The following is a 19,020-nucleotide window of genomic DNA, read 5'->3' on the forward strand; positions in this document are numbered from 1 at the left end:
CATACCAGTGTTCAGTTTGCACATCTCTAACCTGGGAATAATGATACCCACCTCATATGGTTATTTGTAAATATTAAATGAGATAATAAATGCAAAGCACCCACCTCAACACCTAGCTCATAGTCAATACCCAACAAATGGTAGCCATTTATTACCATCCATTAAAATATAGAATAAGGGAAAATGGGATCAAATAAATATAAGTGAATTAAAAATTTGAATGTAGCTTTTACTAACTCATTTTGGTACATAATCAGTTTATTCACAACTGGTTTAGCTGGTCACATAATTCTTATTATTCCAGTTACCCCCTACTGATAAACTGCCAAATCTGAACCTCCACTCCCAGCCTGTGCTCCAAGGACCAGATTTCCACTTTCAAGTAGTTCTTGTCATTGAGACCCCGATGTATCACAGGAACCTCAAATTCAGCATTTCCAAAATAAAATCCATTTTTCTTTTCCCCTAATCTTACTCTTTCTTTAGTTATCTTGGTTAGTCATCATATAGAAATACAAAATCCTAAAGCTAAAAAATATCTCAGAGATCATCTATCCCAACCTACCCATTCTACAGACAAGGAAACTGAGGCAGAAAAACTAAGTAACTGCCCAGGGTGGCACAAGTACTTAGTCACACAACAAGGACTAGATCCCAGGTCTCCTAACCTTCGTTTGGGGCTCCTTTCACCACCCCACTGCCTTCTGCTGTATAAAAGGGGTGGGTGGCGAGAGAGATAGCTCTGCTTATGCAATCTCTGTTCCACTTGGCTAATACATTTATCCTTGGATGTACTCTGTGGCTTTCTCCCACCTCCACCACAAACCCCAGGGGTGAATAAGTAAGACCTTCCATGATCTTTGCCTCTCTGAAAGGGGAGGTTGGAATTTATGCAGCCTGGAGAGAACCGAAATGACCTTAGAATCTTCTAGTTAGCGGTTTACACAGCCTACCTTTAAGTTTCATGAGGCCCAGAGAAATTTAATAGTTCAAGAATTACTGATAAACTGGCATTATTGTATTGAGTATTCCAATCATTTGAACATTTCTAGGATGCTGTCCCTTTTCATTTCTTTTGACTTGTGTGTAATAACTGAAAATAGTTGATTAAAAAACACCTTTATTTTAGTATTTTGTAGTTTCCTAGGCTCTTTTCTCCCTGTAAATCTAAAGAAATGTCAGACTCAACTCTTACCAAGAAAAAATCATCAGACCTTGCTTTAGCAAGTGGCCAACTTCTCAGATGTCTAACAGGCCTCCTGAGCTTCCACCTGAAGCACCTGGCTAACCGTGCTCTGAAATTGACTGCAATTTCATTCATTCATTCATCAAACATTGATCAAAGTCCTCCTATATGCCAGGTACTTACTATATGCTGAGGATACAGATACAGACAAATAAGGCAGCATCCTGGCCATCAAGGAGCTCACAATGGGAAGGAGAACAGACAAATAAGTAGACCATCAAGTACACAGAGAACACTTAGTGAAAGTGCAATGAATCGTAACCTAGCTTGGGTTGGGGAAAAGGAGGGGTCAGTGAGGGATTCCTAGAGAAGGTTATGATTGAGCAGAACCTCAAAGGATATGTGAAAGTTAACCTAGAAAATGGGAGAAAGAGACAGTATGGGGGCATCCAGGCAGAGGGCAAAAAGTGAGCCTAGTGAAAGTACTGAGTCTGGAAATGAAGATCAGGGGAGGCAGAGAGGTAGAAAATGCTATTGTGAACTCTTACTCTCTGGTTTCACTTAAATCTTAAATCTGAATATATAAATCCTTGGTCCAAACCCCCTACTTTTCATCTGGCTCCTTCTGCCACTCCATGTTCAGAGATACCAGTTTCTGGGCATTTGAATGTAAGCCTGAGATTGGCTGCACCCCAGCCTTCCTTCCCAGTACAACTGTGATCATTCCATGCCTAGCTTCCTACCTAATGCCATAACCCACTGCTAAACCCAGTTGGAGATATATGAATCTGTAGGAAAAGTGGCTACCCAAAGGTAATACCAAAAAGGGAATCCTTGGAGTTACACACAAACAGAGCAGATGGTGAAGGCAAGGCAAAACCAGGAATCACTGCCCTCCTAATTGGCATTTTCTCATATACAAGTAGGATGGATTTATCCTTTACATTAAAACTCTTAATCCTACCCATATTTTTTATTTTGAGATTTTGAAAGAAACAAGATCATATTTTAGAGAGCTCTGAAATGAACAGGGAACTGATGTGGATCTCTTTGGAGCATTTCTCCACTGATTCATTCATTTTGGGGATATGTTAGAAAGACTTAGAGGAGGTGAGGAAATTAGCCATACAGATAGCTGCAGAAAGAGTGTTCCAGGCAAGGAAAATGGCCAGTGTAAAAAAACTCTTTAGGCAAGAGCTTATGTTTTGAAAGAACAGCAAGGAAGCCAGTATGGCTGGAGCAGAGTTGGTAAGAGGAAGAGTAATATGAAGTGATGTCAGACAGGCAATTAGGGAAGGAGGCAGATTACATGGGGTCTTGAAGTTCCTTCCAAGGATTTTGTTTGAGTGAATAGGAAGACATGTCAGGTATTTGAGCAGAGGAAAGACATCGACTTGAGTTTTTAAAAGATCATTCTAGTTGCTGCTATGTTGAGGGGAGACTTACAGGAGGTAGAAGTGAAAGCAGAGAAACTAACTGGGAAGCTCTCACAATAATCCAGACAAGAGATGACGGCGACTTGGACTTGGGTCGTAGCTGGGTAAATGGTGAACAGATCCAGGATATATTCGAAGTACCAGTCAACTGGATTTCCTAACAGAGAGCATGTGGAGTGTGAGAGAAAGAGAAGAGTCAAGGATAACTTATTAGTTTGCTACGTCTGCTGTAACAAAGTACCACAAACTGAGTGGCTTAAACAACAGAAATTTGTTGTGCAACCGTTCTGAAGGCTAAAGGTTCAAGATCTTGGTGTCTGCAGGGTTAGTTCCTTCAGTGTGATGGAAGGCTATGTTTCAGGCCTCTCTCCTTGGCTGGTAGATGGCTGTCTTCATGTTTACATGACGCTCTACCCTATGCATGTGTCTGTGTCCAAATTTCCTCTTTTTATAAGACATCAGTCATAATGGATTTGGGCCCACCCTAATGATCTCATCTTAATTAATTACATCTGCAATGTTTAATTAATTACATCTGTATTTCCAAATAAAGTCACATTCTAAGATACTAGGGGTTAGGAATTCAACATATGGATTTGGAGGAGGATACAATTCAGTTTGTAACAGATGACTCCAAGATTTTTGGCCTAAGTAACTGTAACATGGAGCTGTCACTAACTAGGACAGGAAGGCTGAAGGTGGAACAAGGAGTTATTTTTCAGAGCAGGGATTTTTTTTTAAAGATGTAATAGTCCAACATTTGAAAGAGAAGTCTGGGTTAAAGATGTATATTATATATATGTGTCTATGTGTGTGTATATACACATATATACATATTTCTATACATGTATATTATGTATATGTATTCCTATATATGTGTACACACCTATAAACATACATACATGTATATATGCATATATAAACAACTCATATACATACATTACATATATGGTGTTATGTGTGTATATTTGTATGTGTATGTGTGTATATTATACATATACATATGTAATGATTTTATATATATATATATATATATATATATATATACACACACACTTATTATTATAGGCGATATTTAAAGCTATCATCTAGATGACATCACCAAGGGCATGATGAGGAAAAAAAGTAGGCCAAGAACTGAAACTTGGGGCTGTCTATGATTAAGGGATTGGAAGGAAGAGGTGACTTAGAGAGGCACCTTTAGAACTATCATCAGATATAAGAAAAAGAGAGATGTAGAGCACAATATCATTTGGAAGAATTAAAATACACACACAGAACCATGACATAAGAATGCAAGAATATATATATATGAACGTATTCTTTTTTTGGTTGTTAGAGGAAGACTGTCATGTTTTGCTCACTTTTTAATTGAAGGACATGTACATGAATGTTCACAGCACTTTGTATACTTTTCTATATATATATTATACTTTGACAGAATTTACTCTCAAAAAAGTCATTAGAGAATGCCTTTGCTCAGTAGGTCCCAACTGTCAATGCCAGCAAAAGTGGAAGCAGACTTCACCTGGCTTCTTGGGTGTTAAGGATTGCTTTGTGGTCAGTTACACGCATGTACAAAGCAACAAATTCAGGTGCAAGGTGGAAGAGCTGTGAGAAACTTTCACAACCTTCTCTCTCGGGCCTTAGTTTTTTTCTCTTGAGTAGGGCTCTCCACCAAGCCCAACCAGAAGTATTCTCTGTTACCCCAACTAACAGCTAAATAGGAACCACACCCTCACCAGTTGTCCCAGTCAGCTTCCTTCAGTCGCAATGACAGAAACCCAACATGTACTAGTGTAGGTAGAAATGGAATTAAGTTTGTCTCTAACTGAAAGTCCAGCTAAACAAAAGTATACCATCTCTCCTTTTCAAACACATTATCTCTCCCTCTTGAAGGTCAGTCTCTTTGTGATGGTTTCATTCTTTCCCACTGCAGACAAATTTCTTCCATGTTCCTGAGCAAGAGAACCACAAATTAGCCTAGACTTACACATTCCAGGCAGGCCTTACAACCTCAGAGAAACAGAATTTATTTTTCCTAATGTTGAGTACCTAAAGGGATCTGAATGGTTCTGATTAGGTCATGCTCTTCCTAGAAAATCACAGCCACTGTGGATGGAATTTAGAAACATTTAGGCCTGGGCCAAATGACCAATGGCCATAGGAAAATACTATCTAATAATAATAGTTAATGGTGGCTCAGCATTTACTATATGCAGCCACCATTCTAAGCCTCTTATATGTATCAAATCATTTCATTCACACAACACACTTCTGAGTTAGTTACTAGTATTTTCCCCATTTCATAGATAAGGAAAGTGAAGTATACAGAAAGCTTAGGCAACCTGCCCCAGTCCCATACCTAGTAAATAGCAAACTCAAGATTAAAATGCAGGTGCCCCAGAACCCTCCCGGTTGCTGTGGTGTGTTGCTTTCGAGATGCCATGACTGACAGCTCCCCAGAACCACATGGGAAGGAAGTAGTTCCTTGAAACAAAGTACAAAGGAAAACTACAAACATTTCATACAGTAGTTCATTGGCTTCACTTACTTAACTAAACATTAATCCAAATATTCAATAAACATCTGACAAATGTCTGCCATGACTTAGGTCACACATCATTCCTTGAAACAAGAAAAAAGTGGATCCGTTCTTTGTTGCCAAGTATCTCCCAGACATTTGATAGATAACAAAGGAGCACAGGAAAGGGTACCCTCTTTATGTGATAAAACTATTTTATCTTGAAAAAGTCTTACCAAATTGCATTTAAACATGAATTTAAAAATTGCTTTAATTGTACAGCAACTATATCAATTTGAAAAAGAAAAGAAAAAATTATTTTATGGCATAAGCTTAGATTTTATAACTTTGAATAAGTAGTAAATATAAGAGCAAATGAATTAAATTTGTTCAGCTGATTCAACCAGAATTTTTTTGTTAAATGAATGTAGATTTTTTTTTCCTTCTGAACATACTGTAATGAAAATGTTGTACTCAGACTCTGAAAGAAATTTTTAAATCAGTTTGAAAAATTTCTTAACAATGGCAGCCTGTTGGGATAAGAATATTATCATTAACAAATAATTATTAAGTGCCTGGACATGGTTTAACTTTGCATGGTGATCAAAGAAATACAAATTAAAAATATAAAATATCATATTCAATGTTGAACTGGCAAAAGTTTTTTTTATATGTAATACATGTATGAAGATACCAAACATTATTTTAAATTTATGGTAAGTGTAAATTGACCATCTTTGTAGAGTATGGCTGGCCTTAAAAATAACTATATCCTCTGATCATTTCACTTCTAAAAATTTGTACCAAAAAATTACAAAGATATGGCTATAAGATTTTCCTTACAGGATATTGATTATAGCAAAAAAAAAAAAAAAAAAAGGCCTAAAAAAGAATGTAGGCCAATAATGAATGGTTAAATACATATTGGTATTTTGATACAATGGAATACCAAATAGCTATTAAAAGTAAGTTACAGGAAAATATTTCATGGAATAAAGAGATACTCACTTTATAAATATTAAATAAAAGATATGTGTACTATATAATCCATTTCAGTTTAAACATGCATAGAATAAAGGCCAGAAAGCTTTTCCATGAAACAATGGTAGTGTTTACTATTTCTTCGTGGTGAATTTTTAGGTAATTTAAATCTTTTCTCCTTTTTTCTTGTCTTTTTCTGCATTTAACATGTAACAAGAAAAAAACAGATTTTTTTTTTTTTTTTAAAGTGAAAAAGAAAACTCCAAGTGGCAAGTATATGGTTAGAGATTAGCAGTGGACAGTGAGAGCTCCCTGGAGCGGCCCTATCCTGACTCAAGCCAAATGTGAGCAGAGGCTTTTTCGAGGGGGAGAAACAGGGCAGGGGCATCACTTCAGCCACATCAAAGATGATGACATGCAAGTGCATGTGCAAGTGCTGGTTTTCATTAGAAAATCAGCCGTATTACTCAACTCACCTATAGTATTTATCCAATCCCATAAGAATGCAGAATATTTCTAAAACATATGTAATTGATTTTCACTTTTCTTTGTAGTTCATCATCCACTTATTTATGTTTTCTAACAATTATGGTTAAAATTCTTATACAATATTATGTAAATACATCTTTTTCCTTTTTGGGGCAGCCATGACTGCATGACTATTTAGCCCTTGACGTATTTTGTTTATGTTAAGTCAGAACTCCTAGAAGACAGAGCTGCTGTTTTACTCATCATGGCACCCAGTATGCAACAGGTACTCAGTAAACACCCATGAAAAGCATTTAGTTGTAGGCTTCTACTCTCAACCCTTTTTGTTTTATTAGGAACTTTTTCTTTGGTCAGATGTATTAACACATGACTTCATAGTGCAAAATTCAAAACATATTAAAAAAAAAAAATAACAGATTTTACTTTCCAAGGAGAGAACTGAAAAAAATCTGTGAACAGAGAATTTTCCTTCTTTGAAACCATTTTTATATTTTCATATCAATGCAACTAGTCCTGAAAGGGTAAAACGATCCTCATACCCAGAGCTGGGGAGGTAGATGCACCTCCTCAGAGGACTTAATAAGTCCCTCAGAAGCAGTAGCATCCAAGATTCACTGAATGTTTGTGAAGCTACAGCAGTAGCCATTGTTAAGATATCTGGTTCATAATAAGCCCATATTTTACAATGTTTCAGATGGTACAAGTTCCACTAGGTGAGGCTGACTTGCTCCAGCCTGTTGTTGCCATGTGGAAATGCAGGCCCAATTTTGCTAGTTCTTCTGTTTTTTTAAGAGAAGCTTGAAGTCTAGATTTTTATTTGAAAACTCCACAATTTTAAATGTTAGCTCAAAATTTTAAAATAGGCTATGTATGTTTTGCACACAGGTCTGTCCAGAGGGTCATCAATTTGAAACCTCTCATTTTGATTGACTGTGACCAAAAATATTTATCCTTAAGACAGATGTATGTGTGTTTGTGTGTCTGTGCATGTGCTGTGTGTTATTGCCACAGTAATTACCTGGTGGAAATTAAGAAGAACAAGGAGGTAATCACACACAGTGGGGAGGGTTTTGAAGCACTGTGGTGGGCTGGTGTAAAAGTAAAAGTAGTAAAGGAGGTATCTGTAGTGGGGAGATTGATCCGTGGAATGTGTCCAGCGCACTGAGTTATTTCTGAATTTGCAAATATTCTTCCTCTGTGATTAGGCCATCTGTGTTTACTTATTGGCGTCCATATCGAAGTTAGGCTCCTCTCCTCCCACAGAGACCAGGAGACACTGGTGCTATCTCTCTTGATGATTACATACCAAAGGCTGGCACCCATGTCCTTGAGGAAGATATCCCTGGGCTGTAAAACTGGCAAAAAACCTTTTTAAGAGGTTTATATCTCAAAGGGAGCAGAGGAAGAATGTACAACCACCAGTTTTCTCAAGCGAATGCTCTAAGAAAAGAGAGGTCGGGGGCCCAGGGTCAGGAAGAAGCCTGTCTAAAGTTGAGTCTGGAGGGAACATTAAGGCCATCCTGGTCATCGTGTGATGGTAGATGTTGATGCTTAGCAAGCTGCACGTCAGTAGATCCATGTTAAACAATTGCACGTTCTCACCATTTCAGCCCTAGCTTAAAGTCCCCCCACTTTACCCCTACATCCTCCCATTGCCTAGCACACCAGGAAGCCACAGTATGCCAGTGGTGTTGGCTAAGTGAGAATTCTGTCCATTCAGGCACTTGGAGGAGAAACTCGTGCTGTCCTATATTCCTTCCAGAAAATCTGCCTGCTTATAACTGAACCAGTCCTTTCACCAGTGCTTCCACCACCTGTACAGCCTTGAGAGCCTTCATCCCTTCATGTCTAAATGGGCGTAATAGATATGTACTGCACAGCATTTGTGTGAGAGGTAAATCTGATCTGTGTAAAACACTCAACATGGTGCCTGGCATATAGTAACAGTTCTCATCTGCGTTATTATATAATTCCCACAGAATGATGAACATACTAGGACACTGATATCAATAAAATACACATGGAGGTGGAAGAAAAGAGGTTAAAAGAATCATGACTTAAGTGTAACAAAAGAGAGCAGAAGAAACTGTCAAGGAGGCAGTAACTGCTTCCAGGGTGCCATGCCCTACCGTCCACAATTCCACCCTATTTTCTGCCCAGTTTTCCTTAGTCTTGTTCCTTCAGACTTAAATATTTCCCCATGTAGACCTCAAATCTTCATGTCATTTAGCCCAAGAATATAATGCAATTTTAAAAATCATATTATTTGTTGTATTTCCTTTCTTACATTTATCCATTTATCTTACATTTCTTACATTTTTTTATCTTACATTTATCTTGGCATTTATTCCAAATACTGTTTACTCTTTGAAACCCCATGTGGGAGCGAATTGACTTTCCAGGAAGTTCCTTGCAACTTCTCCCCTCAAAATGTTTTCCTTTGTTTGTGTCTTGGTAGCAATTCTAAAGTTTTCAACATTTGGACTCTGGTATTACAACTGTGCTCAGAGTATCTACACAGAAGTGGTCTGCTTCCTCGTCCAGTGAACTCTGCCTGTCAGTGGATGTGACACTCCAGTGGAAGGAAGCCAGGAGCCTATAGTAGCGATCCTGGGGAAAATTTAAGCAGCTGTGGCCATGTAATTTAAAACCTCTAAAAAGTGTGCTGCAGTCCGTGCACAGCGTTAGTATAGCATGAGGGCTGGATGTAGCCCGTTCTCTGGAGGACTTCTTCGCCTGCTGCACGAAGGGGAAGACTGAAAGACAAACCTGGGTGCAGCCGGAAAGGTCCAGATAGATGAGCTTGTGGCATCCATTCCCCAAATTCAGGTACTGTAAACCTTTGTCTGTGAACTTTCTGCAATAAGCCAGACTAAGATTTTGTAAATTGTGGAAGTGCCTGAAAGATAGGGCAGCGAAGAGAGGAAGGAAAGTGATTATTCTTTAGTTGTTTTCTCACATCTTTCTTAAACCACTGTGACAAAGAGAAGTAAAACTATAAATTAATCTTTTCTCCTTGCAGATATTCAAGACTCAAACTTTATTGTTAATTCTCTCCCTGCCAAGTGAAGGAGATTGCAGTAGTATATCAGATAATGCATAATCACATTTCAATGAAAATAATGAAAGATTTGCCTAGATTTTTAAGAAAGCTAATTGGGATAAAGCTTTGGGGGAAGGGGAGTTTTGTGCATTCATATTGTTTAGAAGTTAGTTTGTATTTGAAATCCAAGTTTCAGAGATTGTGTTATTGTTGCCTTTAGGTTTCATCTTTGGAGCACCCAAATAATGTGCAAAATGTCTAGAAGGGACAAACCCTTTGTAAACATATAAATGGCGATTAACTGTTACATGAGATTGAGGATTTGGGGCAGAAAGGAGGCAAAGTTATACATAACAGACTCTTAAAATGGACATGATAAGCAAATGGTTTGAAAAAATAAATTTGAATGTGCATGATTTTGTAAGTAACAGTTTTATTATTATAGCTAAAGAAAGATTGATTGATATACAGAGCTTACAAATGGGTTAAGAAAAACAGTCTGTAAATGAGTGGGCAAATATGAGAGAAATAAAAACTACATCAGAGGCTATCAGTCTCACTGGAGTTGAAACGGATTAAATATGGCATTACCACCATGACCAAAATTAGAGCTTCCAGAAAAAAGGGGGGGGGGTGGTATTTAGGACAAGCCTGTACTGTTGTGCAAGTTTGAGGACACTTGGACAATCTTCCAAGCCTTCCTAAGTCTGGCATTTTTTAAAAGTGCAAGAACTCCCACTACTGCCTGCTCTTGTAATGGAATTAACAACATGCTCTTGGTTTGTGATGTGCAACAGTTTAACAGCAAGTTAGAAAGCAAAAGGAATAAAAGCGAGGAAGAAAATGCCTCTTTGTCCCTCAAAAGCCCACAAATGACTAACAAAGTTTACCTTCACATAAATGGGAAATTAGGTATGCAAGCTTTGACCAATTACCAGATTTATTTCCAAAATTTGAAAAAACACATCTATATGATAAAATGGTCCCCATTCCATAGCGAATTATTTGACTCAGAACACACGTTCCCGTCTGGTAATGGCTGTGTCTGTGGGATTCAACAGAACAGTGAGGGAAGCCTGTGGCTGGGTGGGCAGGTCTCTGAAGGAGGAAGCAGCACTAACATCCCAAAGACACGTCCCTTCTTCTGGGGCCCTTGAGTTAACAAGAGCTATCCAAAGTTTTGGAAATGCTTTATCTTCCTCTCCCTGAAGTATATCCCTGTGACTCAACCGAGTGAAGTACAATTTTCTTGGAGGTTGTCATTTCTAACGATCCTTCAGCTCTCTAATTTGGAGAAAGGAGTAGTGAGGCAGGCAGCTTGACACAATGGAAAATATACAAGGTTTTGGAATCTGGCCAAATTGGATTTGAATCCCGGCCCTGACACTTAACTGCAACTTCCCTAACCTCTCAGAGATTGTTTCCACATCTGTCAAGTGGAGATTATAATTTTATCTTTTTTTAACCTTGACCAACTGAAGGGCTTTCCTGAACTTCAGTTTTTGTTATCTGTAACATGAATGTAATCCTATCTGCTCTTTCCTCTTAGAGGTGTGACAATTTCATGAGAACGTACATGTAACAATACTATATAGAGGGTGATTTTTGTTGATTAAAATCAGCAAGGATAAGGTAGAAGCTTTTATATATATATATTTATATATATATATATATATATATATATATATATATATATATATATATATATATATATATATATATAGTTAGTACCGCTACTACTTCCTCAAATAATAATTACATATGAATTATTCTTAAGAAGTTTGTATTATCTTCTTCCATTTAATGAAACAGTTACTGACCTAACAAAAGTGAGGCATACAACTGATTCCAAGAGTTTGGGGGACCTCATATTGCATCTGCACCCTCATTTTGGTCATGGTGGTGATGCCATATGTAATCTGTCAGCTCCAGTGAGGTTGACAGCCTCTGATGTAGTTTCTGTTCCTCACACGTGTTGCCACTCATTTGCAGACTGTTCTTTCTAACCTATCTTTAAGGTCTATATAGAAATCAGTCTTCCTTTAGTTAAAATAATGAAACTATTATTTACAAAATCACGCCTATTCAAATCTATTCAAATCTGGTCCAAGTCTATTGTTCAGTTTAAGTGCATGTGATCAGTTAACAAATAACCAAAAATGAGAGTTGAGCAAGGAGTTCTTAAACTTTTTTGTGTCACAGATACCTACAGATCTATGGACCCTTTGTCAACATAAGGTTTGTAATGTATAAAATAGAATATTTATGATTATAAAGGCAGTCAATTATATTGAAAGATATCAAAATATTTTAAAAACCAAATGAGTGGAATAACAACATATATGCTCCTTTATTAACGTATTAAATAACAAGGTCTAGTGGCAGTTCTAATAACTACCATGATTTTGAAGCAGTGATGATATTTTGAAATATTTGTAACAACTATAGGAAAATATTTGTGATTTATATGCGTGAAAGAGTCCCAGGGACTACTAATACTACTCTGATTTTATTACCTACATTTCAGTTAGAACTTAGTGAAAACAAAATTTTTTTTCTCGTCTCAGGATTCATGGAACCCCTGATTTCCATGCCTGGTCTCCTTAGAGGCTCCACTGACCCCAGGTTAAGAACCTTGGGTTTGGCAAAAGAGATTGTTAATTAAATTAAATGACCCCCAGATTAAAAGTCTCTAGATATGTCTCTTCAAAGTAGAACCTCATGGGAGCCATTGGTTTGAAAGCAAAGCTCAGGAATCTTGAGTGGCCCTGCAGGCCTTTCTAGGGATTTACAGTGCTGCAGATTAGCGCTTCTGGGAATGGCAAAGGTATCAGTTGACAGTGAAATTGTTCTTGGCAAATTGTATTCAAAATTGCTACTTTTTACCCTGAATTTTGGCAAAGAAACGTGTCCTTTACATGAGTAAGATTTGGTTGATCATTTTTCTAATCCAGAGATGACTTGATAACTCGAATTCCACTTTAAGGTGGTGTTTTCAGCCTGTGTTTATCTTCTTCTAATTATTTGATAACTAAATATTTCTTACATGTGTGGCAGTGGTATTCTTTTTGTGATTTATTTATCTTTCTACTGTTGCCATAATCTTTAAAAAAATCACAATTCTTATAGAAACTACAGAGATCATTTCTTCTCCTTTGTTTTGGCATTTTTTTTTTTCAGTAAAGAATTGAGGCCTTCTGTGTTAGATCTCTTAACACCTGAGGCAGTTATTACTAGAGGGAAATGTAGAATTACATACTTAAATGAAAATCTCTCTGAAAAATCACAGACACAAGCCCAGTCATACAAGAGAGGATTTGTATGTAGATTTTTTTGAGTTAAGTCTTGGGCTTTTTAGTCTCACAGAGGTAGTTTTGCAGAATAGAATTCCTGCAGGAAATCCCAATGCAGTGACTTGGCCTCCTATTTACAAGGCAACAGCTAACTCTGTCTACCCTAATCTGATGGGCACTGGTGAGACTATATAACACGAGAGTCCCTGCCAATAAGAAGTTTCCAAGCCAGCTGAGTGGCTGATTCATCTATCTGAAATAATAATTAGACATCATGCTACTACAGCATATAAGGCTCCGTTAAGGAGCAGAGATCATAATAGCTTTACTCACCACTGTATGCCCAGAATGCCTTGCAAATAAAGGTTGATTCACATGGTGAATAAGTGACTGAATGTTGCTATTAGAACTCAGGAAAAGCAGAAATCACTGTGGAGTTCTGATAGATAGTGTGAGGTCTGTGGATTAGCAAGGGGAGGAGAAAGGAATTCCAATTGTAGAGAAAGAGAAGCATGTAGGAATCAGATGACCAGAGTTAAGGGCTTCCCTTGGAAAACCTGGGCAGATAAGTTTGACCAGATAATGTTAAAGGACAGTAGGGAAGAGTCTAGACTTCATGCTTGCCAAAGACATGATAAGACTATTGTTCCAGGATGATACTTCCTGCAGCATAAGGCAGAGCAGACTGAAGGGAAGAGAGGCTAAGAGTGAACCATCAGGATGCTGTGCCAAATGAGATGCTGAGAGTGCCATCTAGAATAGATTGTGGGAATCGGAATAAACTGAAAGGGTTTAATTCAGGAAGTATTTAGAAGCAAACAAATGTCTTGTACTGGGCATGAGTGTGGGCAGCCCTCATTTTCTTTCTTTCTTCCTTTTTTTTTTTTTTTTTTTTTTTTTGTTGGCTGGGGGAGGTAATTAGGTTTGTTTGTTTGTTTATTTTTTAGAGGACGTACTGGGGATTGAACCCAGGACCTCGTGTATGCTAAGCATGTGCTCTACTGCTTGAGCTATACTCTCCCACCCTCTCATTTTCAACTTTAAGAAACTGAGCAAGTCCCCAAAGCCATGAGGAAAAATACTCAAATTAAAAACTGGCAAATCAGTATTGCCAAGAGAGGCAAACAAATTACATTTTTCTTTGGAAAGAAGTACTAAAGACACCAAAGAGTGAATGAGAACAGCAACAAACAACATGTCTCTGGTTATTTATAATTAAAAAATGCCTTTGCATAACCAAGCATGTTTGAAACAATGGAAAGCAGAGCAAAAATAGAGTCGTTATGAGACGGTTTTTTTATTATATGTAAGAAAGTCAGTGTACATTTTTTTCATATGATGAATAACATCAGTGCCAAATAGCATTTATCCTAAATGTTGTCTCAGTAGCAAGAACTAGCAGTTAAAATCAAAACAAAATTCTCATCTTGGGTCCAGTTTGTCTATCTTTTGCTCACTGAAGGTATAGCTTCATTTGTGAAATGAACATCTCTGGAAAACTATGCATAGCTGTAGAATTATTTTAAATGTCCTAGGAGGAAAGGTTATCTCAAAGTATGGTTGGAACAAATGTTTTAAGTTTAAAAAATAATTTATAACATGATGTATACTACTCCCAAATCATCTGCTTTGTAAATTCAGATTTTCACATATGGATTTATGGATTTTATAATATGTATTTCTCTCTCTCTTCCCTCCCCACTACCCTGCTCTATCTAGATATAGATACATACATACATACACACAAACATACATATATGCACATATATTCTCCCTATATAAACACACATGTTCATACATGCACATATATCCATACACAGATGTATCTTAATATGGAATGTCTAAAGAAAGGTATTGAGTGATGTTCTATATTGCAGAGCAGAGAACACTATAGAACTCCTGAAAGGATCAGGCGCCGTCCACAGTGGTGCCGCTGGAGCTGACTTGCACCAGCCCATGAGAACTAATTGTTAGCATCTCTTCCCAACTCGACATTCAGTGACACCGTGTTGGTAGTTTAAAATTGGCCATGGTGGAATTAGTTATACCACAGAAATCAGTAAATCCTATAAATTAGAACATACCTTTGCCCGCTACCCCAGCCAGTTATTAAACATTAACTGGAATGCTGCTGTTCTTAGAACATGCTTTGAGAACTACTGATATAGAGAATGCAGTGGGCTGAGGAAATGTATACAGAGGCAAAAATGCTGAGAGGGAAGATGGCAGCTTTGAAGGATGAGAATCAAAATTCAATCTAAAAATAAAAGGGGAGTCTTAAGATGAAACCTGAACAAATGGAATGGAAGCAGAATAAAAGAAAAACACCCATCAGATTAAACCCAAAGTGAGGGGCATTCTATAAAATAAATAACTGTACAGTGTTCTTCAAGTGTCAAGGTCATGAAATACGAGACATGACTGAGGACTGGCACAGATTGGAAGAGACTATGGAGAAATGACAACTGAATGCAATATGGTAGCCTACATTGGATCCTAGAGCAAAAATAAAAGGACATGAGAGGAAAACTTTTTAAAATTTGAATAAAGACTTTGGTTAACAGAAAAACAAAGAAAGAGGAAAATACCTTCCTTGGCTGAGAAAAGATCTAAGTTTTAATGTTCAAAAGGTTTACTATGATCCAGAAAAAAGTTAATTGAAAGAACAGTTAACCTTTGAAAATGTTTTTAATTTCTCAGAGAAAAAGAAATTCTTGCCAGTATCTTGGAATAAAAAATAGATTACCAACAAAGAAGAAAAATCAAGCTGGCTTTAGACATCTCTTTAATTTTAAATATCAAAGATTATGGAGCAACATTGTAGAGTTTTAAGGATAGAATAAGGGACATAATTCAAAACTATATACTGAGAGAATTTGCAAGAAAACAAAGCTATTTTCAGAAAGCAATGACTGAAAATCTAATACTTGCCCATCTTCCCAGATAAAGAGTTCTTTAAATTATATTTCCAGTCATCATAGGAATGAATCAAAATCAAAATTAAAGAATAAGAAAATTGTAGAACAAATGGACCATCTATGATTGACAAAACTAGAGTTAGGACTACATAACCATTATAAATATGATTATAATATTGAGTACAAAGACCAAAAATCAGTATTAAAAGGAAAGTTAAGTGCTTAACAAAAATCACAATTAATATATATTTTACATACAAGTGAATGGAAGTAGAGGAACATCAAGTTCAAGGGAAAATTGGAACGTATCAGATCTCTTGTCTAACACGGGGAGCCAAAGTTACTCTTTCATCGTGACTTTAGTAATTAAGAGAAATGCATGTTAAAGCATGCTTTTTAAAAACATACAAATAGACACTAGTTAGAATATACAAGAGAATACACAGATATCTTTGAAATGCGTTCAGCTCATAGAAATAAAAAGCACTTTATATAGCAAAGATCAGAAAAAATGAGTACAGGGCAGTAACATAAAAACCAAAAACATAAAGCAGGATAATAAAAATAGGACCATACACTCAGTTGGATAAGAAATATTAATCTTTTAAACTATCCTCTTAAAAAGTCAAAGAGATTAACATTTTTAAAAGTAGAAGTTAGCTATGTGCTGCATGTAAAGATAAACCTAAAATATAGCAACACAACGGTTGAAAATATGGGGATACATAAAGTTACTCCACAAAACTATAAGCAAAAGAAAATAAAAGTGACTGTATTAATAGCAGATTAAGAAAGAATTTAAGGCAAAGAAACATCAACCAGAATAAAAAATATAATTTTATGTGAACAAATGCTATAATCTATATAAAACATACTACTGATTAATCTTTATGTATAAAATATAAAAATAATAGAAACTTGATTATAATAGGTAACTAATATATCACTAATATCTATGACATGTCAATAATTTATACATATATATGCATATACACATAGAAATTTTGTTCTCTAAAAAAACTCTCCTGTATTAAATATTCATGGATGATTTACTGAAATTAATTATATAAACTAGTCCATCAAGAAATCTCAGTAAATCCCCCCAAGTAGAAATAATTCAGTCCACATTTCTTGACCACAGCGTACAAAACTGAAATTAAAAACAGAACTTAATCAAAGAAACTTCAACCACTTGAAACCAAAAATTCTCTTCTAAGTAATTATTGGGTCAAAGAGGAAGGTACATATACAACAGTTCATTTAGAAAAAGTGAACAGTACTTATAAAATCATAGAAGCTTTGCCTAAGTTCTTATTTAGAAGTAATTTCGTAGCTTTATTTTTTATTTTAGAAGAAATTGATTAAATTATACAAATGAAAAGTTTGAAAAGATACATATATATCATACCCAAGTCCAAAAGTGACCATTTAGAAAATATAATGAGAAATTATAATCAGAAAGGATATCATTCACAATGGCAATTAAAAAGATACCACATCAATAAAAAATGTTAAAAAAAAAAAAAGATACCACAAAGACTATCCATATGAATAAAACAAAATTTTGAGACATTTAAGAACATTTGAAAAAAAAAATTCTAACTGTACTATGTTCCTGATAGGTAGACTAAATATTGTAAAAATGAATTAGTTCCTCATTTATTTTATCTTTAATTATCAGCATACTGGTAAATATCTAGCAACTGGCTCTTCAAAAACTTGTATGTATATAAATGTATCTTTGTTTACTATAAATTTGTACATCTTACTATTTTACATTAACTATTTTGCAGGTACAAAAGATGTACAGCACACAACTTAAAATAATAATAGAATATACAATAGTGTTTATTGTAAATTTTATATAGTCAATTGATTCTCACACAAAGCTTTCACTGGCTTTTGCCAAACTCATAAATGTAGGTAGGACTTTTGTCTCCTACATGCTCAAAGGAAAAATAAAATCTGACACTCTGCTGCATTTCTTATTTTCATAAAATAAAAATAAAGTTCAAAAAATTTGAAGAATGTTTATAGTTCCAATATGAATATTTTTATTTAAATTGATGAGTAAGACAAAAGTGAAACAAGGATGTATGTCCAGATTTCACATGTCTATCAATGATGCAACTTCTTTGCTGAATCCGATAACAGTTTTCAAGTACTGAAAGAATACTTTCTCAGTTTTTTTGTGCTATTCACAACATTGCAGCTACAGGCATGACACACTTTTAAATTTTATCTGCTATTTTGTTTTCTCCAGTCTAAACAATCAACAATAAATAAATCAAGCCCAAATTTGTATTGTTTGCCATTTTCCATGGTGTAGAACACTCCCATTTTGACTGATTTCAAGCTACCAATGAGTGGTCAGTGAACATGGAGTTGGGAAGAGATGCACAGTAGCTCACAGTTCTGTAGTGTTTTCACCTACAGATACAATGGACATAAATAACCTTGAGAACATACATCACAGTAACATGTACAAGAACATTAGAAGGTGATGAGTTTTTAGTACTTACTACCTATATAAAATTTTTAGGTATATAAAGTGACATCACATATCAGTTGAGAAAAGTTTTATTCAATAAATGATGCTAGAATAATTGGTTAGTTATTTAACAGCTCTTAAAGTGAAAAAAAAAAAATTCTTAGCTCATGAGCCGCACAAAAACAGGCTTTTAGCCACACAGGTCACAGTTTGCTGAACCCTATGATCATTAGCTCATTGTCTCATTTATCTACCGAAATAAATTCTAGGTTGATTATAGATTTAAGTAAAAACAAATCATACAAGAAAAAAATAAATAAATGCATATCAAATATCTGGAAGGAGGAAAACCCCCTATTTTTAAAAGATTCAAAAAATTCAAAGGAAAGATCTGATAGACTTGATTAAATAAAATATGGAAATTCAATTAATTAGATAAACAAAATACATAACCACTTTTTTTTTTTTAGCATTGCACATTTCCAGAAAATGGCCAGAGGAAAAAGATAAGGGAAATTATCACCTAGAATTTTCTGTTTAAGCTTTTCCAAATGCCTCACTGTTATTTTTTAAAGGATCTTAAGAAAGTTATATGCACAAAAATGGTTCATTCTTTAATAGCAGTTTGAAAAATGTTTTGTATCTCTCCCAGTATGATC

General features: G+C 35.7%; 2 protein-coding genes across 2 annotated transcripts in view; one reads left to right on the forward strand and one right to left on the reverse strand.

Annotated features, from left to right (window-relative positions):
- The window catches only part of FAM185A (family with sequence similarity 185 member A), a 130,040-nt gene extending 120,829 nt beyond the window's left edge, over window positions 1–9,211 (forward strand). Inside the window, exon 9 of the mRNA XM_045510482.2 lies at window positions 9,075–9,211. Coding sequence (XP_045366438.2) covers window positions 9,075–9,163 — 89 coding nt within the window. The 3' untranslated portion in view covers window positions 9,164–9,211. The remainder of the gene's footprint in view (window positions 1–9,074) is intronic.
- FBXL13 (F-box and leucine rich repeat protein 13) overlaps window positions 1–19,020 on the reverse strand; it is a 168,100-nt gene that overhangs the window by 62,259 nt on the left and 86,821 nt on the right. Inside the window, exon 12 of the mRNA XM_010946662.3 lies at window positions 9,386–9,515. Within this exon, the coding sequence (XP_010944964.1) occupies window positions 9,386–9,515 (130 nt within the window). The remainder of the gene's footprint in view (window positions 1–9,385; window positions 9,516–19,020) is intronic.

Source organism: Camelus bactrianus, chromosome 7, assembly GCF_048773025.1.
Source record: "Camelus bactrianus isolate YW-2024 breed Bactrian camel chromosome 7, ASM4877302v1, whole genome shotgun sequence".
Lineage (NCBI taxonomy): Eukaryota > Metazoa > Chordata > Mammalia > Artiodactyla > Camelidae > Camelus > Camelus bactrianus.